General features: G+C 47.6%; 1 protein-coding gene across 1 annotated transcript in view; it reads left to right on the forward strand.

The window, feature by feature from the left end:
• The window catches only part of EEF1AKMT4 (EEF1A lysine methyltransferase 4), a 32,565-nt gene extending 9,602 nt beyond the window's left edge, over positions 1-22,963 (forward strand). Inside the window, exons 2-3 of the mRNA XM_020815777.3 lie at positions 8,229-8,512; positions 22,077-22,963. Coding sequence (XP_020671436.3) covers positions 8,229-8,512; positions 22,077-22,370 — 578 coding nt within the window. The 3' untranslated portion in view covers positions 22,371-22,963. The remainder of the gene's footprint in view (positions 1-8,228; positions 8,513-22,076) is intronic.
• The last annotated feature ends 365 nt before the right edge of the window (positions 22,964-23,328 follow it).

Here is a 23,328-nt window from a genome sequence, read left to right on the forward strand (position 1 = left end):
GGAGAGAACAGAGGCAAAGAAAAGTTCCACACTTTCCCCCCAACCACTTTGGAGAGAAGAGAAAGGGGGAAAAATAATTTCAAGTGTTTTTTGATTTCATTTAGTTGGCCTGGAAAGCAAGATCTCTCTTTTTTTGTTATTTGGGTTTGCTTCTTTCTCACAGGTAAAGGAATGGGATCCTTTGCCTCTTGAAGTGCTATGCTTAACCCAGTTTTCTCCAAAGCTGACATGCATCCTCTTGCAGATCAATGTAGTGAATGAAGTGAATAGAAGAGGCGTCAGAACCTTTGCATTTTGGATGTGGGGTGGCATTTTTTTTAAGACCTGCAAAGCCCAGCTACTACTGCCCACCACCAGGGGGCAGTGTAAGATTCCCCCATCCCAGGGCCTTTCCCTGGTGAAACTGAAGCGTAAGAATTCTTCCCAGTGTGGAATAAATGGGGTAGCTGGGTTTCCTAGCCAGTCACTCGCCCTAGGCGTCTCTGGGAATCCTTAGGGGCAATCACCCTTTTGGGGAGTTCCAAAGACTTTTGGTTCTGATCCCAGTTTCCACATTTCTGTAATGGCATGAGGACTATGAGGGGATGCTGATAGGTATTGAGCCTTTCCCAGAAAAAAAAAAATCGAGCTAGGAAGCTGTAACTGCCACACTATTCTACATATTCTCCCAGGAAGTCAATGCACTTGCGGCATCTGTCCTGCAGCTTAAGTCCCTGCAAATAAAATTCTTCTGACTGCTGGTGTAACCACTCATTTGCAGCATTAGTTGCCTCCAGAACACTCCCAAATCGTTGTTCCTTTAGGTGTTTTTTGAGTCTGGGGAACAGATAATAGTCGGAAGGAGCCAGGTCAGGAGAATAGGGTGGATGGGGCATCCCTTGAAAGCCTAAGGAGGTCAGTTTTCCCATTGTTTCACCTGCAGTATGTGACGAGGTGTTGTCACGCACCAGGATTACACCTTTGGAGAGCTTTCCTCGACGTTTTTCCTTGATGTTTTGCCTCAACTTCGTCAATAAAGCACAGTAGTATTTTGCATTGATGGTTGAACCCTGTTGGAGGTAGTCCACCAGCAGAACTCCCTTCTTATCCCAAAAAACTGTTGCCATTTGCTTCTGCAGCAAACTTTGCACTCGGAACTTCTTTGGCCTGGGGGAACCATCGTGCCTCCATTCCTTAGACTGTTCCTTTGTCTCGGGATTATAACAGTAGATCCATGTCTCATCACCAGTTACCAGTTTGCCCAAGAAATCTGACTCATTTCTTGCAAAATGTTCCAAAACTGCCACCGATGGCTCCACGCATTTCCTCTTTTGTTCAGTTGTCAAAAGTTTGGGGATCCACTTTGCTGCCAGCTTTCTCATTTCCAAGTCGTTGTGGATAATGGCACCAACTCTCTCACATATTGCCAGATGTATAGCAATACTTTTGGCTGATATTTGGCGGTCCTCTATGATCATGTCATGGATGGCTTTCACATTTGCAGGAATAGAGACAGAAACTGGGTTTCTCACTTTCAACACTGAAATGGCCAGTTTTTAAATTGACAACCCAACATTTAACTGTTGCATATAAAAGGCCACTGTCACCCATAGTTTGTGACGTTTCATCATGGATCTGCTTTGCACCTTTCCCTTGGAGAAACAAGAACTTGATTATGGTCCTACGCTCTTCCACATTCATTTTTTCTGGAGGTGCCACCATGTTCACTTTGGACTGGAAAATGAAAGTTACGTTAAAATCATAGGTAGTTTATTTTTGCATCATTGAATACAGACAAATTGGCCAATATACCCTGCAATTTATAGCTTCCTAGCTCAATTTAATTCTGGGAAAGGCTCAATACTTATCAGCCGCCCCCTCGTAGAAGCTTGTGTTTCATTTTCACAGATCTACATCTGCCTTCCTGGTTGTATTGTTGCTGGGTAGAAAAGAGACATCAAGTTCCAGCCTTTAAAAAAAAAAATTCTTTGAAATCTCAGCTGTCCCTATTTGAAAAGCTAAGTTTCTAGCCCTTTTGATTTTGGCTGCGGCAGTGGATTGGAAATCTGACAGCGAATACGCAGGAAGAGTTGAAAACCTGAAAAAAGGCATGTAAAAAAAAGGAGCTGCCCCTTTTTTCTCTTGTAATTTGAACCCATCTGTCAGGGGTTTTCTCCCCCCCCAAGGCTGACTCAGGCTTTTTATACTGATAGTTTGTAGTAAGAACATTGTGGAATGAGAACCGTGTTTCCGCCAACTCTAATTTGGCATCTGCCACGGAAATGATATGCAGATTGTTAATTGCTCAGGCCTTAAATATTCCAGCTAGCTTTGGCTGTCTGTCTCGTGCATAAAAATATACCTGTTTTAATATTTATCTACATATCGGGTGCCTTTTCAAATATTTTACAAATCTGTGTCTTACCAAATGGGCCTAACCGGATGCTCAAGGCGGCTTCTTTCTTGTAAGGAAGCTTTCAAAACCTTGAAAAGAGCTTTATTGAAAACACCCGTGTCCCTTCCCCCTAGGAAAAAGCTCAGCCGTCAGTGTTTTCAGAACGTAACGCGTTCTGTCGTGCAGGGCTAGTCGGGAATCATACGGTACTGTGTAATGGTGTGGGTCAGCTTTCATAATTAGGGTTGTTGTGTTCCTCTGGGATTCATACATAGAATTTCAATGCTTGGCTTTTGCGGGGGGAGAGAGGGCAAGATCCTAGTTCTCATGGTGGTGAAAGGACGCAAACGTTCCTCTTTCAACATAGCAGGTCTTTGTAGACCAGAGATGGGAGCTTCGTGTACATATTCATGGGGACACGAATACGAAGTGGAGCACCAGCCCAGTCCACTCAAGGGTCTCCACACACATACCTGTCATCAGAGACATCACCCCAGTGGCGAAAGTTGCCTGGCTGGCTCTTCCCCGCCTCCCCATGCAGCCGACCACTCCAGTGAGGAGAGGAGATTGAGTCTCTTCAGCGGTCAGCTGTGTGGGGAGGTGAGGAATCGCCGCCTGGCCTGCTTCCAAGATTGGCACCCCATGTCACTGGCGACAGACGTGCGCGAAACACGGTGAGTGGACTGGGCTGGTTCTGGCGGGAGGGAATGGACCTCCATGGCATTTGTGGTGCCCTGTGTTAATCAGGTCCTACATTGATGATACGAGGGTATACTGGACAGAAGGCCAGTGGGCGTATGGACCAAATTGGGCTGAGGATATATGACCTTTGACATGGACTACTGACCCGTGGAATGGCCTGCCTATGGAATGGCCCGGAGGAAATCTTTGGTTGGCTCCATTCAGGGCACAACTGACCGTTCCCTGTTGCAAAGAAAGACGGATGCATGATGAGCTGAAAGACAGTGGAACAGTGTGGACAGGCTACCAGCTGGAATACATTTTCACCCTGCTTCCTATGCATACCCCCAGAGATACAAATACGAAGCTCCCATTTCTACGGTAGACTTAATTTATCATTAAATGGAAAGGATATAATCACACCGCATCAGTTGAGCTCAAGGGACCGTAACTGCCTATACTGTAGTTTTCATTCCTTACCGGCTCTCCCTTCAGCCTTTAGGTTTGTTGTTCCTTATTTATTTGTATATTCACTTATTAATCTGTTCTTTAGTCGGCCAACAAGTAGATGTGCTTTTCTTGCTTATCACCGCAACAAACCTGTGAGGCCGATCAGCCTGAGTGGGACTGGCTCAAGGCCACTCGGTCAGATTTCTAGCCAGTTGGGGGTTTCAGGACAGGCCTCCTAAATAGTATGTTTTTTTTTTTTTTTTGCATTGTATTAGTGTTGATCTGCTTCAGCCTGCAAGCCCAGCCTCTTCCGCACGCAACTTGGCTCGCTGGCTTGAATCAGTTGCTTTGGGGTAGGGCTGCTCTCGCCTTACGGCCTGCAGTAACCTGAGCTATGGAAGCTGGTGGGGTATGTGTGTCAGGTTTTCAGGGTGGGGGGCTTGCCTTTCAAGGACGAGCTTGATCTTAATACCCTTTGTCCTGCCCTGCCCCACCCACCCCACACTTCCAGCTCAGGAAAGATGCCAGCGAATGACGTTTGAAGCCGTGTAGAATAGGAAAGGTGTGTCGAGCCACAGACAACGGGCGAAACATTTTATCGGCATTTTAGTGCAATCCTTAATCGGCACCTGCCCAATCCTTAAGGATGCTGGAGGTGAAATGTGTGGATTGTAAAACTGGATGTTACCAGCTGGGGACAGCTTTGTCCCTAGGAAGCCTAGCCTAGCTAGTTACGCAAGGCCAGCTGGCTGGCCGTCCCTGGCGATGCCTCTCTCTCCCTGCCTCCCTTTATCAAGCGCTATTGATGGCAATGGCCTTTAGTTGCATAGGCTGCCCGTTGGATAGTCGGTCGGCCCTCTGTGCGTCTCTGTCCACCCTGATCATAACCAGGGGATTGACAGGCTCCTGATTGACAGATGGGGGAAAGCCCTGCCAGGCCCAAGCGGACGTTAAGCCCCCCCCCTCTGGCCACCCCCCACCCCACCCTCCAGTTTAATCCTACCTGATGCTTCGTCTTTCTGATCTGATTGCTGTTAACTGTAGCTTTTGGCCGGGTCGTTCCTTAATCGGATCCCGGGCGGGAGGCTACGGTTTCCAAGCAGGTTGGGATTAAGCGCTCTGATCGCCTGATCCAGTTAGAGGACCCGTCTGCCTGATGTGTGATTAACGGTAGCTACCTCCCTGCTCCGCTGGAGGAGATCCCTAGTTGATAGCGGTGATGAGGAGAGACAGAGAGGATGTGGACCAAGACAGCAGGCAGTCGAAGCTGCAAGATTGCACCGTGAGATGCGGGGTTTGACGTTTGAAGGGGTCGTCTCCTGCTCGGGTTAGAAATGGTGGTTTTTCTGCGTCTCGCATCATGAACGCACCTGATGGTTGGTGCCTTGTGGAAGGAGAAGGAGCAGAGTCTTGGGGTACTTTAAAAATGAGGACTCTTTATTGAACCCTAACTTTTAGGGAATCAGAATCGAGTGCCATGGAGTATGAATGGCGGCTGTCATGTCTCTCTCCCCATTCATGTACGAACATAATAGGGTCTGTGGCTCTGATGCCTAGCCTCTGGCATTAACCTTTGAAGCCCCTATCCACCTTGGAAGATCTGAGAAGATCTTTTGTCCTACCCTAGGAATGGGCAGCTTTCGGTGTTCCAAGGGCTGTTCCCATCTACGCCTGAACTTTGGAACCTATAAAGCCCTAAACAGCTTAGGTCCAAGCGATCTCAAGGATGGCATCTCCTTTTAGGAACCTCCTGTTAGGATCATCACTCGGTCCCACCACCTTCACAGGTGCGTTTGGTGGGGATACAGGATAAGGCCTTCTCTGTTTCTGCTCCTAGACTCTGGAACTCCCTCCCACTGGAGGGCAGCCTGGCCCTATCTTTGCTGTCCTTCCGAAAACAAGCAAAGACCTTTCTCTTCAGGCAAGCTTTCTGTTAGTAACTGTCCACCTGAGTAGGGGTTTTCAATGGATGGTTGTACCTTACTGCTTTGAGTATGGGTGTGTGTGTGTGTGTGTGTGTGTGTGTGTGTGTGTGTGTGTGTGTGTGTGTGTGTGTGTGTGTGTGTGTGTGTGTGTGTGTGTGTTTTATTTTGTTTTGTTTTGTTTACTGTTTTTCCTTTAAAATATGTTTAAAAAGACCCAAGGCAGCTTTTAAAGACTGTTTTTATTTATTTATTTAAAATATTTCTCTCCCACCTTTCTCCTTTAAAAAGACCCAAGGCAGCTTTTAATGACTGCCTTTTAACGACGTAAGCTGCCTTGGGTCCAAACTGAGAAGAAAGGCAGGGTAAAAATGTATTAAATAAAATAAATAATAAATCAATTGGAAAGCTACTCCTGCACACTTAGTTTTTATTCCTTTTCCCCCCTCTTTTCCTTAAACTCCAGAAACCCTATTCTGCCCTAGTGGGTTGTAGGCAATATTTACTTTTACTTTTTTTCTTTTGACTGCTCCTGAGCTGTTCTGATTTCCAGGGTTGAAAAAGCTTCCCCACCCATCAGCCTAAAGCAGTTGCAAGGGGAGGGAGGAGCAGAACATGTAAAACAAGCCCCAATGCCTTATAGGGGATACAAGGGGATTTTTGAATAATAAAAATTAATAATAATAAAAAATTGCAAAAGCCAGAGTGTGGGGTGAACATGGAAAAGTGCCTCTGACACAGTCAAGAAGGTACAAGAGGGTACGGTATTTTTCAGCAACTCTCTCTCTCTCTCTCTCTCTCTCTCTCTCTCTCTCTCTCTCTCTCTCTCTCTCTCTCTCTCTCTCTCTCTCTCTCTCTCTCTCTATATATATATATATATATATATATATATATATATATAGTTGCTGAAAAATATATATATTAAAAAAAAGAATTGGGGGTTGTGGAGTGTAGTTATGTTTGGACTCGGAGGGGGGGAGTTGCATGTGGTGTACAACCACACCCTGCCACTCCTGTACAAGAGGCACATTTTAAAGTTTGTCACATTTGAGAACGGCATTCCTTTATTTGTATCAGATCATTGCACAATCTGAAATCATAAGGACATATATGAAATACAGGCAAAATTGAAAGATAATTGGACTATTTTTTACCAGAAGCAGGCTACTTCAATAACGTTATCTTGGTTTTTTACTAGATCTTTTGTACCTGGGGTTGGACATGCATTGCATCCACGGTGCTGCATGGATTGAATTTCTCCACAGTCACAGAATATTTGTCCTGTATCCAAGCAGCCCCATTTGACTTGATTGATCTTCATCCATGAGAAGGCCCTTTCTCAGCCTGCGATGGCAGTGGGACCAAGAAGAGGGCCTCATTTATAGACCTTAAGGGCCAAGAAGGCTCATAGAGAGAGACACGATCCTTCAGGTAGCCAGGACCCAAACCATACAGGGCATCATCCTCTAGTTGGTACTCTCATTGCTGCTGCAGTGGTCTGGTGGGGTTTCACAATGGTTCAGCTTGTCAGGGGTTCCCCTCTGTCCTGGCCCCAAACTATTAACTTTTCTGTCGATCAGGTTGATTAACTGCTTTGCTGCCCAATAACTTCGTGTGCCCGAAGGTTCGTGTGGGGGGGCGGTGCCGTTTGGCCAAGTCATTCAGCAGCGGATCCCTCTGCCTTTCCGTTAACAGCTCGAGACTTATAAAGTGGAACCAAAATGGAATCGGAGAGTTGAATTTTACGTGGGATGCCTGGCTTGTGGAACACATATTTACTCTGTAGCCCTTATAATGCGCGGTGCATTCGGAGGGGAAGGGATTGAAAAGGCAAGGCAGGATCGAAATCCCAGGGGCTAGTGGTGGTGGAGCTGAGATGCCACGCCAGGATGCTTAGAACAGCCTGTCCTCAGGTGTAGAAATGTTGGTGATTCCACACACACACACACACCCAGCACATAAAATGTCAACCCCAGTGAGAAAATGATCGAAGCGTATTTGGAACCCACTCATTAAGGGCTGCTTCATCACAAGTTAAGCTAATTGTGATCCACAGCACCCACTCAAGCCCTGCTTTTCCCTTCTCTCACCTCCTTCCCCACCCTCGTCACTTTTGGTTTGCTAGATTTAGTAAGCTCCTACTAAGAGCAAACAATTCAGAAGGCAAGATCATCCATCCATCTGTGAAGCTGGAAAAAGGGTAGCATCTGATCACGGGACTCCTGTTTTGTGGAGAGCTGCAGTTCAGACTTAGTCAGATGATAGAGATCTTCTGCTCCCCAAATCTCACATGAGCATGGCCAGGGAAGTGCACTTTGCACATGCTCAAAGGCAGCCCATGTTCCAAGACTTCCAAACTCCAGTAGTTCTTGGTGGACTCTCTGCCTCTATTTCCCTCCCCTTCTTCTGTGATTTCCTTTGCGTCTTCCAGATTTTGAGTTCTTGGTGCAGAGATGTGTCTTCTCCTTCATAAAGCACAGTGCAAATGGGTGATACTGTGCAGAATTTCTGTATGCTAAAACCAAAACAAAAAACATGTTCTCTGAGTGCAGATCCTATGAAGTCAGAACATCAACCACCCATGATCTTGCATTAGGCTTTTGAGTACCTATTTCATGGTCTCTATCTGGAATATGCAGTCCCAATGTAGAGCAGCTGAAGTGTTCAGACTAAGAAATGAATGAAATCAGGATCACCCCATGGCTGTTTTATTCCTAACTGATTTTTGCCTCCAGGACCTCCTCTGTTAAGTTGCTTTCATGGAATTCCTACGAGGAACTGCTAACCCATGTCTCTTGCAGGCTGTGGAAACAGTGCTCTGAGTTACGACCTGTTCCGACTTGGATATACAGACATCACCAACATAGACTATTCAGAAGCGTGCATCGTAAGCATGAGAGACCACTATGCCCATTGCCCAGGCTTGCAGTGGGCAGTAATGGATGCCCGGGCTTTGACATTTGTGGATGGGACCTTTGATGTAGTCTTGGAAAAGGGAACTCTTGATTCCATGATGGTAGGAGAAGGGGATCCGTGGAATGTCTCCCATGAGGCCAGAATGCTGCTAGACCAGGTGTTAACTGAGGTGAGTGGCTGAGAATTCTTGCTGGCAAGACCATTCCCAAGTTTGGGGTGGGTGGCGGTGTTGTGTCCGATTCATATACAGTGGTGCCTCGCTTAACGGCGATAATCCGTTCCAGGAAAATCGCCTTAAAGCGGAAATAAAAAGCCCATTGAAATGCATTGAAAACTTTTCAATGCATTCCAGTGGGCGTAAAACTCACCGTCCAGCGAAGATCCTCCATACGGCGGCCATTTTCGCTGCCTGTATAGCGAGGAATCCGTCCCTAAACACAGCGGGGAGCTATTTTAATTACCCGGTGGCCATTTTGAAACCGCCGATCAGCTGTTAGAAAATCGTCGTTTTGCGAAGAATCGGTTCCCGAAGCAGGGAACCGATCATCGCAAAGCGAAATTTCCCCATTTAGACCATCGTTTTGCGATCGCAAAAAGATTGTTGTAAAGCGGATTTGTCGTAATGAGGGGCAATCATAAAGCGAGGCACCACTGTACCTCTTGAATTCCAATGCTCTTGTCCTTGGATCTCCTATGGTTCAGGGACTTAGTTGGGCATCACAGTTTGCTTTTTCTCTTCTGTGCTGCAGAATGACACTTGGTTTCTGAGAAACCTAAACGTTCTATGTTTCTAGTCCTCATGATTATGACACCAAGTTGCAAAAGAACACCTGCCTTTGCATCGGATCTGGATTCAATAATGGCTGAGAAACCCCGCTGTCTCTCCCTTGCCCCCTGAACTCTCTGCCCAGTTAGCTGTGACCTTCTATGTCTGCAAGACTTCCATGTATGCCTAATCTTTCTCTCATCATGTCCTTCACTTCCCAAAAAGAAATTTCAAAGCTTAGTTAATTAGTTTGAACACAGAATGTGAATTGATAGGAGACAAAACGCGGACAGTAGCCCAAGGCATGGCAGCCCAGATTGTTGTTGTCTTCTTTTATTTTAATTGGAAATAGTATTCCTCCTAGTTCTTCATTGTCATTCTTCTAAGTACAGCAAGACCCATTTATCTGAAGGGGAATGGTTCCAAGCCACCACTACCCTGCACATGCTGAAAACTGCAGGTAATAGCAAACACTATACATAGCATAGAAAAGGGGGGGGGAATCCAGAAAAAAGTATTTTCACCATGTATTACCAGAACTGGCCAGTAGAGGGAGCCAGAGACCATCCTGGGTATTCCAACAAGGCGATGAAGCATGGTCTCTGGCTTCCTCTAGTGGCAAGTTCTGGTATATACATCGTGAAAATATGTACTGTATTTCTTGGTTTTTTTTTTCTTTTTAATTTTTTTAATACTACATTTTCAGACTATGTGAAACCGTAGATACTGATCCCATGGATACAGGGATACTAGTGTACTACTGAAAATAGATGGATCAACATTTCGTCATTGGCCACCTTTTTATAAATTGCTAAACCAATTTGGCTGGAAATTTTTCTGTTTACTCCGTGGTGAGGGAGAGAGGCACCACACATGCTCCGAGATGTCTTGTCCTTGTTCCCGCTGATGTTTCAGGGCTGAGACCTTAGCAGAGGGGCCAGTTTTGGAGCGGAGTCTTCCTGGCCTTTGAGACGGTTCCTTCGAAGTCTTCAGAAGCCCGGCGATGGGGCAGAATTGGTTCCCTCTTTGGTCGCCATGCTTGGGCTTCCATTCTCCATCGCAGAGTTCTTCGGATCCCATTCTAGAAGTAGCAGGAACTGTCCCTGGGAGACATCGGGGAGTTTTCTCCAGTTCTGGACCCTAATAGTTACAATCCCTTCCATGGGGTGAATTGGCGGGAGAGGAATGGAACTGGGGTCAGGGAAGAGGAGAATCAGACTAATTTGCTAGTGCTTTCACAGCAAGCTGGGGAAGGGGTTGGTTTTGAATTGGGGGGCGTTAACAGGGCCAACCTAACCACCAGACCACACCAGTAAGGACTTCCAGAGGAGATCCAGTCTTTGCTTTGGGAACAGCACGGGCCTCGGGCTCTGATCAGCTTTCCCTTCCCTCTCACCTACGGCGGCCACGTGTCCTTTTTTTTTTTTTAAGGGAGGACAGTCCTCTCTGTTTAACCCGTTGTTCTTTTTTAGTCCAATTTGAAATGAAAAATAGCAACGTGGGAGCTCAACGTGGTCCGTCCACAGAGAGCACCGGGTTTGTGGCTTCCGCAGGCGTGCAATTCATCCGGTCATACACACACCCCCCCGAAAGAGATCCTTGTTGTTCTGTCTTAATTTTTTTTAAAGCTTTCCTAATTTTTGAACCTGTACGTCTCACTTAGCCTCTGCAGCTTCGTACCTTTGCATGACATGCACTTGCCGTGCGCTTTGCATGGCATGCACTTCAAGGTCAAGCGCATGGCATGCAAAACGGATGTCCTCTTTGGTCACAGGGGAGTGCTATCATCTCCCCCACCCACCCACCCCGCTCACAAAGCCTGTCTTTGCTGTCTTGCAGTATTAAGAGTCCAAAAAGTTTTTAATCTTCTTTTCCCGGTCTTATTCCCCCACCCACCCCAAACCTTGTCATCGTGGCAAAAATAAAAATTAAAAAAAAGAGAGAGAGAGACCCAGCTTGAATCCTGGCCTGGTTGCCATGGCGATGCTGGGCTGTCAGAAACGGCTGTTGGGAGCCCAAGGTATTTCGGGCCAAGAGTTTCTTCTGTGTTGGGCGGAAGGGTGCGCGCGTGTACTCCCCCCCTCGCTGTGGGGCTGGGGTTTCTCGGGGTGCTCTCGGGAGCTAAGGATCCCCCCCCCCGGTTCTACACTGGGGGGAGAGGCGGTCAGGCCTAGCCAATAGGTTTTGGGGAGGAGTGGGGGGCAACACAGTCTTTTAGAAGGGGTTGCCCTCCCTCCCCACCCCTCGATCCTCCGTTGCCTTCATTTTCCTGCTTTCGTCCCCAGTTTCAACTCATTAGCTCACTGATTTCTCTCTTTTCTCTCTCTGTCTTTTGCTGTTTCTTTCTCTCTCCCCCCCCCCACTGGCTAGTGCTCCCTGTTTCCATGGAAACGCTCATCCCTTATTGACTAGGCCCCGGTGTTGCAAGAGGGACAGGCAGTGCCTCCAGGCCCTTATTAATTGGTACGATGGGTCCAAAGCAGCCGCGGCAGCAGCCGTAACCATACTGAACTTCGCCTTGTGTGTGTTTCGTGGGATTCGGGGAGCTGGGCGATCCGAGGATTGCGAATTGCTGCTTTTTGTCGTTCACGACAGGAGAAGGGGGCAGAAAGGGGGTCATGCTTTCCCTCCTTCCCCCCCCCCCCGCTCTGCTCCAGCCATCATCTTCCCCACCGTCTTCTTGCATTTCTTCCGTGCAACTTCATTTCCCTGCTCCCACCCACCTTAACCCCGTTGAGGGGTATTTGCAAACAAGAGCTCATCATCCTCAAGTCCTCCATCTTGGGCCAAAAGACAGGGATTCCAGATGGTCGGAGGTCATTCGGCCTTTCAACAGGAGCCAGCCTTTCTCTCTTCCCCCCCTTTCTCCCTGTCCCCCAAATGTCTCTTTTCGGTGTGATTTCCCACTCTAGCCTTCCCTCCACTCTCCCCTCTGAAATGGTTTCTGTCCCCCACGACCCAGCCACCCTTTATCTCTGTTCCCACCGTCCATCTCCCCAGATGTGAACTTTCATCTTTTGGTGGCCACCAGGCAGGCTTTGTCCCCCCCCCCCCGGCCTCTGCATGGTCTTTTTTTTGGGGGGGGGACACTTTCATGGACCACAGTGTGAGCCCACCAGGCTGCCGTGACGGAAGGCTTTTAAATGAATCGGAAATTTCACTCCTGGTTTTAGAGACAGGAGGACTTGGATCAGAACCCACCAGCATTATTTCTTTGGACCTAAAGTTTCCATAAGCCTCACATCAGGGACCCTGGGAGTTTAATTTCCAACTTTCTTAAATTCTGGACTGGACAGGATGGGGAAGATTGGGGGGAGCGGGGGTGGGCTGTTTGTCTGCTTGAGGGCATTATGATCTGGGAAGGGAACGCATTGTTGGCAAACGGTTGAAATTAAAAAAAAAGAAGGCAGCAGAATATTTAACAATTTAAAATATTTAAAAATTTTAACAGTTTTATTTGAGTGTGAGCTTCGTGGCTCAAAATCCACTTCCATAGGCACAGGACTATAAATGCTCTCAATGATAACGTAATAAAAGTTGGGGAGATAGTGATTTGGAGAAAGGTGACAATGGAACTCCAGGAAACTGGAACCATCTGCGGCTAAAGAACGAAATTGAAAGGATTCCAGATTGTACCACTTCTGACTGCAAGTGAAGGGTCTATAGAAGTTCCGGTTGCTAGTGTGAAAAGCTCCCGGTGTGTTGCTCACTTTCATATCAAAGAGGGAAACATAGAGCCGCCATCTCGCCAGTAGGACTGCTTGCAACATGCCAGGACTCTTTTCTACAGCGGAGGTCTGTTGCGAGCCACTTTCTGTCTGAACTGTGCCATGTCAGGTTCAAGTTCGGGGCAAAACTGCCCGGATTCTGCAGAGACGATGTGAATGTTGAGTCAATGATGCCCGTTCTCTCTTAACACATTGGCCTTCCGTTGGCATAGGTGTTTTGGCAGGTGGGTTTGTGGAGAGTCCGGTTTCCATTTGCTAAATTCTACATCCTCGTGCCAGCTCAATGACAACACAGGGTGTATCTGCACAGGACAGCTTTTTTTCAAGCTGCTGCTCTTAGTTCTTTGTCTACAGCTCCCCCTCATCACCAGCCAGCATGCCCAGTGCATTTGAAGGGTGCCAGCTTGGGGGACGGGATAGAGCCGAAGAGCTCAGTTGGGTTCTGATTCTGGAATTTCCATCTGAGGAGCAACCTACCCTGCCTGATGGTTCATCTCTCGGTCCCTCCTCTCCCTAAGTTAAATGGCACATAGAGAAAGAGGGAGATTTTGCTGCCAGTTGGCAAAGTGCCACGCAGCTGTCTCTAAGCAACAGCATTTCCTGTTAGTTGACTGCAGGGCTGCGCCCGGGTGGTGATGGCGGCAGGCAGGGAGGAAGGGCTTTCACTGGGCTATTCAGTTTAATATGGGTCCCGACTGGCCTTTTTCATCTGCTCTTCCCCGCTGTTATTGCCTTTTGTGTGAGCCTACGCGGGTATGAACCCCGGATCAGGCGTTTGAATGTTCTCTCGGCTTCTCAGTCTCCCTGCAGCTGGACCGGAGTCCCTCCCCACTCCAGCCCGACAACCTGATTTGTCTTGCGTATCACCTCTGCGTATCGTTTCTGTTAGAATGACACAACCGTTGGACTCCGATTCTTTTTATTTATTTTTTGTTTGTGGGTCACAAAAGGGTGACTACTGGATCTTTCGTATCCCAGAAAGAACAATATTAAACAGCAAAGAACCTCACAGGACACATTGATAAATGCAAAATGAATGTACTTTATTACCTGTTGATTACAATTCTAAATAAAGGGGTTTCATACGTTCAGCACATTCACACCACATACATACTCACCAAAGAGAGAAGAATTCTTTACAGTGGTGCCCCGCTAGATGATGACCTCACAAAATGATGAATCCGCATGACGATGAGGTTTTGCGATTGCTATAGTGATTTGCAAAACTTTCCAGTGGGTGATTTTCACTGGACGATGTTTGGGGCCGTGCCTCGCAAACCATTTCTCGCAAGACAATGATTTTGGGACTGATCGGCGCTTTGCAAAACGGGTGTTTTGGGGACCGATGCTTTGCAGGACAGCCATTTTAACAGGTGATCGGGGCTTCGCAAAATGGCTTCTGTATGGGCGATTTTTGCAAAACAATGTCTGTTTTCCCCATTGGAACACATTAAAGGGGTTTCAAAGCATTCCAATGGGGAAACGGTTTTCGCAAGACTATGTTTTCGCTAAACAGCAATGTCTGTGGAACGGATTATTATCGTCATGTGGGGCACCACTGTATTTGCATTGTCCAAGTTCCAAAGAAAGTAGTTAGTTCCAAAATCCTTTTGGTCTCAGCAGACAAATTATGGTTGCCCAGACCCTTCTTTTTATATTCCTTTTAGGCAGGTTGCTAGCTGGGCATGCGCATTAGATGTTTCTTTGTTTCCCCCTGGATATATGGTCCTTATCACTTACTGTATAGTGAAGTATGCGATGCTTAGGGGGTCTTCCATCACTTGGTGGACAGGTGTGGAATCTGCTTTGCTCAGGAGGATCCTCCTACCAGGGTCTTCTTAATCCCCTTTGCTCTACTTCTAGAGCAGCAGATGTGTTCTGTCAACCTAGTTCAAAACGTTCACAGTTCAAAAGTTGAATCTCTCACAATGAGGGCTTCCAGCTAGAAATACCAAAGTCCCATAGTTCCTCTGGTTCTGTTGGTCTCCATCTTTGCATCCTAACTCTCTTGTTCTTCACCTGATCTAGCCCAGACATGGACACATCTGACATGTGTTTGCCTGATAGGCTAGCACAGACTAACACAACAACCTCTTTTAATTCGAACTCTCTTTTAAATAGATGACGCATATGGCCTTTGCCCGAACCTCTTCCTAAGCTTGGGTGAGATCCCTTCAGCAGATGGACCCCTCTCGACAGCTGCAGTTTATCTGTGTCCTGTAAACTCACCCTCCCATCCTTTGGGGCTGCGTTTGAGGCTGATGCAGAAACTTCAGATGGTTCAGAATGCGGCAGCCAGGTTACTTAGTGGGGTGAGAAAACACCAACATATCTCCCCCACTCTGGCTGCACTACACTGGTTGCCCATCTGTTTCCGCGTCGACTTCAAAGTGCTAATGATCACTTATAAAGCCCTAACAGTTTGGGACCTCAGTATTTGGCAGACCGTCTTCTCCCACCCAGATCTACCGGAATCACCCGTCATTGCCAGCAGGGACAGCTGAGGGATCTGACGCCGAGAGAGGCTCGGAAGGAAAAAACTAGAAACCGGGCCTTCTCGGCGGTGGCCCCTCGGCTGTGGAATGCCCTCCCAGCAGAAATTCAGCTGGCACCCTCGCTGGGTGTTTTTAAAAAACACTTTAAAACTTGGCTATTTAAGCAGGCCTTCCCTCTAGTCAGCTAAGTCTTTTATTTTCTTTCTCTCATCTCATTCCATTCTGCTAAATTTAATCTAACTGTATTAACTAATATATTAATTGTATTTTATGATTACGGTATTTACATTTTATATTGTCTTATGTTGTAAGCCGCCCCGAGTAGACATGGTCTAGAGGGGCGGGGTATAAATTTAAATAAATAAATAAATAAATAAAAATTAAATCTTCCTGCTTGGGGGCTTTCCATGGAGAATGGAGGCAAGAGGTAGAAGGAGAGAGAGACGTTAAGAGTTTGGGGCGTGTGTTTTTGGTCCAGCAGCCTAAGGACCTTTCTTAGAAATACAGTATATGTCTTCACAAAGTCCTTTGCTATGCTGGATCTCGGCTTTTGCCTGAGCCCCGTGCTCGTAGAATCATAAAATAATGGAATTGGAAGAGGCCTATAAGGCCATCGAGTCCAACCCCCTGCTCAAGGCAGGAATCCAAATCAAAGCAGATCTGATAGTTGTCCAATTTTCATTTGAATGCCTCCACCATCAGAGTACTTACCACCTCCCGAGGTCATTGGTTCCATTGTCGTACTGTTCAAACAGTGAAGAAGTTTTTCCTGATATTCAGCCTAAATCTGGCTCCCTGTCGCTTGAGCTCTTGATACTCCTGCTTGTTCTGCCTGCCTTTTCGTTGCCTCTTATTCTCATGCGCTCCCAGAGTTTAGTCAGATGGATTTGCCAAGAGAGGGTAACCAAAATGATCAGGAGAGAGAGAGAGAGAGAGAGAGAGAGAGAGACAGCAGCAGCTCTCATACAGGGACAAATTACAGTGTTTGCAACTAGTATGTATTGTAGAAATAAGTGAAAGTGAAAAGGAGACACAGTGGAAATATATAAAATTATATGTATGTGAAACCTGCAGATAGAAAGACAATTTTCCTTCTTGTCTTGTAATATTGGAATCTGGTGTCATTTTGCTGAAGCTAGATTTGCAAAAAAAAAGGGGGGGGATGAGGCAGAAAGACATGTTCGCACAGTGCATCCTCAAACTGTGGCTTTTGCTGTCACATGATGGGGTGATGGCTACCCACTGAGATGGTTTTAGAAGCAGGGATTAGACAAAAGCATGGATTTAGATTAAGAGCTAGGGATGTGAGAATCTCTTGGGCTTGATTTAATTGCATTCCCTGAATCCCACCTGGGTTTTCTTCCCAATCTGATTTTGTACAGCTGGTGAGAAGGTTTTTCTCCTTGAGATGAAATGTGTATGCTGTATTTTGGAATATCCGTCCGTCCGTCCGTCCGTCCGTCCGTCCGTCCATCCGTCCGTCCGTCCGTCCGTCCGTCCGTCCGTCCGTCCGTCCGTCCGTCCGTCCGTCCGTCTGTCTGTCTGTCTGTCTATCTATCTATCTATCTATCTATCTATCTATCTATCTATCTATCTATCTATCTATCTATCTATCTATCTATCTATCTATCTTACCTCTTCTGCTCATGTCATTTCAATTGACTAAACTGTATTTGTGCATTTCCCCCCAGTTGGGGGGAAATGCAAATTGTTTGCATGATTAATGGTTCACTTTTTAAAACCTTCACGTTGTTCTGTGTGCACTTCACTCTCCAAAATGCCCAGTAAATCTTGCAGGGTGAGATATATTACTTCCCGCAACAAGTGTCAGGAAGTGAAAAAACACAAATGCTTTTCCATTCCTCTTCATCACCACAGCAAGGAAACACAGCAAATGAGGCCGGTTGCATTCATCTTCTGCTTTGGGCCTTCCCATGGGCATTCAGCCTAGACACCTCCCGGGGGGGGGGGGATGCTGTTCTAGGTATGCCTTGCATCTAAGGTAGAATAGCTCTTACATCTCTCTCCTCTCCCTGCAGAACCAAGCTTACAGAATTCCCCATTGGGACAACAAAATTCCTCATCTTTGGGAAGTTAGTTTTGGACAAAGGGCTGCAGCCCACTCAATATCTATTAAAAGCAGTTTATATACAAGGAATTCAGTTTGTTCACAAAGCGGTGTAATCCTGAACATAGGGAGCTGCATGCTGGACTTGTGGTCCTTCAGAAAATATCTATCAGGGTAGGGATGGGCACAAACCAGTTCGTGCCGGTTCGTGAAGGGGGCAGCACAGCTGCTGCTGCACCCCTCCCCTGCCTCCTCAGCCAATCAGCCACTTACCTGGCCCAGCTTGCTTACTTTTCCCACCTCCTTGGCTTAATCTCCCAGTCACGAGCAAGAGCGCAGACGTCTTGGCCCCGCCCTTCTCTCTGATTGGGAGATCAGCTGAGAGGGCGGGGCGGAGAAGCCTGAGCTGCTGCTGGGACTGGAAGATCGGTTGAGGAACGGCAGGAAGCTGCCGTGCTGATTGAGTGAGAGGAGGTGGGGAAAAGGAGTAGAACCGCCTTGACGAACTGGGACAGACCGGTTCGTGCCCATCTGTAGTTCAGAGTGAGCAATAAGGGGATATACCTCTTCACAACAGTCATGGTGAGGTAGGTGGGCTAGGCAGTCCGAGTGTTGCTCAGTTTTGTAACCTTGCATCAGCTACTGTTGAGTGGCCCTCTTGTTCCACTCTGCTCAGAGCGGGCAGGAGGGCCACTCTGAGCCGAGTGGCATTTCCTGGGCAGACAAGCGGCTTCCTATTGCCACCACTCCTGTCGTACCTTGCTTTTCATCTATATGCATGCAGTCTGCATCAGATGGGGTGGGCAAAAGTGGGATGCATGGGCCCCATAAATGCAGGGGCTTTATGATGTCCTTCCTCCTCCTCCTCCTCAAAAAAAAACATTTTGGTCCCAAAATGCCAAACAATGCCCCCCCCCCGAAGCCCTGAAAAAGGAGTCTCCTGTTTCAGGCCAGAAACGTTTTCTTTTAGGACCCAGATGTTAGTTGCCGGCTGTTTGGCAAGGCTTTGTTTGCTGTAAAACAGGACCGGGTGTGGGGACGTTTTATCAGAGAGGCCAATGGGGGTCTGAAAGTACCTTTTGACGTGGGGGGAGTGCTTTGTGTTTGGAGCAATGTGGGGCGCAGAAGTTGTGCGCTTTTGATGCAGCCGAAGAGTTTGGGAACGGCTCAGTACTTCTTACGCATCCTGAAGTCTTGACCGTTGGTGGAAAGGACGGCAAAAGGGTAGTTGTTTCTTAGGAAGAGACGAGAACCTTGCTTTCCGGTAAAGCACATATTTTATATACAAAAGGTCGCAGGTTTCGTTTCAGGCATCAGCAGTTTCAAAGGAGCTGAGAGACAGGTAATGGAGCAGACTTGACTCAGACTAAAGCAATGGACAGGGCAAGACTGGGTAGACAAAATACAAGATACAGTTGCTGTATCATAATTTTCAAGGACTGCTTAATCATAACTTAAGCATCCTTTAATGGGGGCCCAAGTCCGTGTGTGTGTGTGTCTTGCGTGTGCCGCTAATCCAATCGGAAACGTGCCGTCATGAACATGTGTTCCCGTTTTTCAGTATTTAAAACGCCCTACAGCGTAGAAATACAGTGGTGGTTCATTCATTTATCAAAAGGCTGGGGAATGGCGGGAGCTTTTCCCATCCGCCTCCCTTCCCCCTTCCCATTTCTAGATGAAGGAAAATGTGAAATATTGATAAAGACGCCTTTCTAGATCAGAGAAGATAGGAGCATCAAAAACATGCTGTCGTTTCCGAAGCTGGTTAGAGGTTCTTTATGTTCCCAAACAAGAGGAAATACATGGGTGCGAGGGTGTAAATAGAGTAAAGCATTGGGCTGTCGTTCCTCTTCCTATTCAGGATGAATTTCGTAAATAGCTAGATGAATTCTTAAAAAGAGCATTATCTATCCTCGTCTTCCATCAGCCATCTCCTGTATTTCTTTCCTTCGGCTATGAGGACAGAGGGGGTGGTTTCCTCTCCTTAATTAATTTCTACTTCTATACTGTCCCAATAGTGTTGCCACACTGTGGGTGGCAGAGTTTTCTATATAATAAAACCATATCCTAAAAACATTTTGTCCCCCCCCCCCCGCCCTGTGCCCAATGCTAAGGTGTCGGTACCATCCTTTCCCTTCTTCTGGTTAGCCAAGTGAGTCATGAAGAGATGAAGGGCATTCAATCCCTACCTGTCGGGGTGAGCAGCAGAGCGCCAGGATGTGTCCCAGCTCTTGCCAAGGAAGTTGCCCCTCATTCCAAGGGGAAGAATGAGTGTGTGTGGGGGGGCGGGTGAGAGGAGGGAAGAAGCCCCACAAACCAAGGGCTGGCAGCCGAGACCTGGCCGCGGAATTCGCATGCCGAGCACGCCGGCGCTGGCCGTAAATGCCTTTGACTTTGGATAAAGCCAAGCAAGAAAATTGATGTTCTTTTCCATCCTATTAGCAAGAGCTTAGTTCCAGTGTGCAGAAAATGATGATTAAAAGGGTCAAGTCCACTCAGCTTCAAACAAGCCGTACCTAGGACGCCGTGTCTCTTTAAAATCTTGGCTCAGGGATGTTCTGTGGGGGTGGGGGAAAAGGGGGGGGGGAGAGAGAGAGGTGGAAGTTTAAATGCATACAGAGCAGGGGTGAAAAAGGGGGTGCCTAAAACCTTTCCTTTGGACTAGGAAGGCGAGTTCCTATCTGTTGAAAAGGGGAAAGGATTCTGCCCCTTTCTGGTAGAAAATGTTAAGAAGGGAGTTTTTCTAACAAAACGTCTGCTTGGGTGCCAGTGGTCGTTGGCATCCACAGTTAAAGAAAAAGCCGGAAATGATGGGTTAAAACCCTTCCCTGGGTGCATAGGTACCCATTACAAGTCAGTAGTAGAGAGGGAATCAGTGCTTGGGGAGTGGTAGCCTTGAATTTGGGGGCGGGGGGAGGACATGGGATTCTCTGATGCAAGGATCCTTGCTGGATCAGATTTAGGGCCCATTTTTATTTTATTTTATTATTTTTATTTTTTTGCTTTCAGCAGCAGCTGGTTGTATAGATTTGTAGCGTTCACAAGCAAGTCATAGAAGCAATAACTTGTAATTCCCCCCTTTCCACTGCCAAGTACAGTGGTGCCTCGCTTAACGATTACCTCGTTAAATGACGAAACTGCTTGACGAAGTTTTTGCAATCACAAAACGATGTTATAATGGTAAAAAATCGCTTAACGATGATCGGTTCCCTGCTTTGGGAACCGATTTTTCGCTAAACGATGATTTTGAAACAGCTGATGGCGGCTCTAAAATGGCTGCCTGCTGTGCTTTCTGGGTGGATTCCTCACTTTACAGGCGCCGAAAATGGCCGCCCTGTGAAGGATCTTTGCTGGACGCTGAGGTATTTAGCCCATTGGAACGCATTGAACCGGTTTCAATGCATTTCAATGGGCTTTTCGTTTCTCTTGATGAGGATTTCGCTTAACAGCAATTTCAATGGAACGAATTATCCTCATCGAGCGAGGCACCACTGTATTGGAGATAGGCTGCCCCTGAGCATGGATGTTCCATCGTGAGATTGGGGTTAACATGGCTATAGGGAAAACAGCAAAGGGTCCTAGCGAGCTTCAAAGAGAAGCAAGCCTTATGTGGTATCAGCTCCCTTGAATGCTTGGATTGCCCAGCATGGCTTCAGACGGATTGGGGCCAGCTAGGGAAAAAAGCTTGAGCTTTTGGGCCAGGGTTAGGCTGCTCCTTTGAGGGGAGATGCTGCTGTTGAATCAGACAGCTGCGGTGTAACGTCTGTTTCAGCCCTGGACTGACTGTGAATCGGGTGGCCTGGTGTTTTAGAAAATCTACCCACCCAGGAACTTCCAAAAGTCCATCAACTTTTTTTCCCCTTGTGTTCATGCTGGGACATCGCCTGCTCTCAGCGGTTTGGCTTCCGCCCTTCCTGGCTGACGTGCTGGGCCCAAGAGAGCAAGCCTTGCGCATGAGAAAAGAAGCACCGAACGACGATTCCCAGAGGTCATGGGTGGGCCCCCGGAGGACTGTGGCTTTCTTCCTCTCCTCTCTCCTCGGGTTAGACCAATGTGCCACAGTGTTGAGGACGTGTATGCAGTGACCCACAAAAACTACAGCTTACAGTCTGAAGTTCACTAGTGCGGGAGAACAGAGTGCAGGATAGCACCCTGGCTCTACCCACTGAACTTTGCTCTGCCTTGCTCTCCTGGATGGGTCCTTTTCATCAAGCCTCTCGGAGAGGCTGCCTGCGCCGAAGGGGACCCTCATCCCCAAAAACTGATGCAGAAACAAACCCAGAAGATGCAGCAAAGATGCTTTTGTTGTTGTTGTTGTTATTGGGAGGATTTACAGCTCCCCGCTTTGGCTAACCAGGTGGAAAGCCAAAGTGAGGGGAGAGGATCACGGGCTAGATGAGGTTTAGGAATGAAAGCAGGAGTGGGAAGGGAGGAGAGTTTTCCAAGCCTGTGGGTGGCTGAGCCAGAGATACTTCCTTGTCATAGCCATGTATGCCTTTTCTTTGTGAGCATGAGGGCTAGAAACCTGATACTACTTTGTGTGCCAAATCAGAGCCGTGTCGGTGGGAGATGTGGTTGCATGAGCTTCTATGCATGTGTGGGTTTATATAGAGATCAGTAGAACAATCCCACCCTCCAGTAAGTCCTCTACTAACGCTGTTCCTTTTCACTTCCAGGTGAGCAGAGTCTTGCGTCCTGGCGGGCGCTTCATCTCCATCACCTTTGCCCAGCCCCACTTCCGCAAGCGCCATTACGCCCAGCCCGCCTACGGTTGGTCCGTTCGGTACAAGACGTACGGCAGTGGCTTCCACTACTTCCTCTACATCATGCTGAAGGGTGACACGCTGTCCCCATCTGACCTCTTGATGGGGCAGAGCCTCCATCCGCGCCCTGGTGTCTCACCTCCTCCCTGCCTGGCTTACCTGCAGGACTCGGACAATGAAGACTACCTTTCGGTCATAGAGCTGTGAGCCTCCAAGAAGGCAAACACGAGGGGAGGGGAGCGGTCTGGGCAGAACTGGGCTCCTGTGACCAGAATGTGCCACCTTGTGCCAATCTAGATGCAGCTTGGCTGCCTGTGCCAAAATATCTCCAGGTCACTCTGGGTGATTCCTGCATATTTCATCATCGTTTCTTGTTCAAACTCGGATGCCTTCCCTCTCTGCAGTTGTCAGCAGGAGCCAATTCCCTGTGGGGCCTGGAAGACAGGGACGGATTCTGTGGCCGGCTGTGCTGCAGAAAAGATCGCTCTCCCGTCTCCCCACTGTGCCCTTCTCTCTTTGCATCTCAGAACCAGCAAGCAGTTCGTGGAAAGAGAGAGAGAGAGAGAAGAGCGATCAGGACGGGCTTTTCCTCTTCTCGGTGTGCCATGATTTTGTTATCTCTTCGCCCCCACCCTCCAGCGATTTGTGCTGAAATGGTGCTTTGAAAAGGGGGCTGCAGTTTTGCAGCGAGCCTTGGGCATGGCGCTCTCTGAAAAGGAAGCGCTGAGAGTTTGCAGCTGTCGTTTTCTGCCGTCTTTGCTCCAGTGATTTTTTAATAAATGGCAGCTGGACCTACCAAACATGGGCATTGTCTCCTGTGTGTGTGTCTCTCCCCCCCCCCCACTTTTTGCCTTTTGCCTATGCTCAGGTCTGTCAACAATAATGGCAGGAAAACGCCTAGGACAGTTCTGTCTCATTGACTCCCTCTCTCTCTCATACACACACATACTCATACAGAGTTGCTCTTTGGAGTTTCCTGACCCTCAGTGGTTGGTCCTCCAGATGTTCTTAGCTTCAGCTCCCAAAAGTCTCGGCTAGCATGGTTAGTAGCCAAAGATTCTTGAAGCTGACATCCAGATCGTCGGTAGAGCGAAAGATTGGGGACAACTGCTTTTAAGCAGCATTTCTGCACACGGCCCCTTCCATTTCTAGCTTCTCTGTTGCA

Source organism: Pogona vitticeps, chromosome 3, assembly GCF_051106095.1.
Source record: "Pogona vitticeps strain Pit_001003342236 chromosome 3, PviZW2.1, whole genome shotgun sequence".
NCBI lineage: Eukaryota > Metazoa > Chordata > Lepidosauria > Squamata > Agamidae > Pogona > Pogona vitticeps.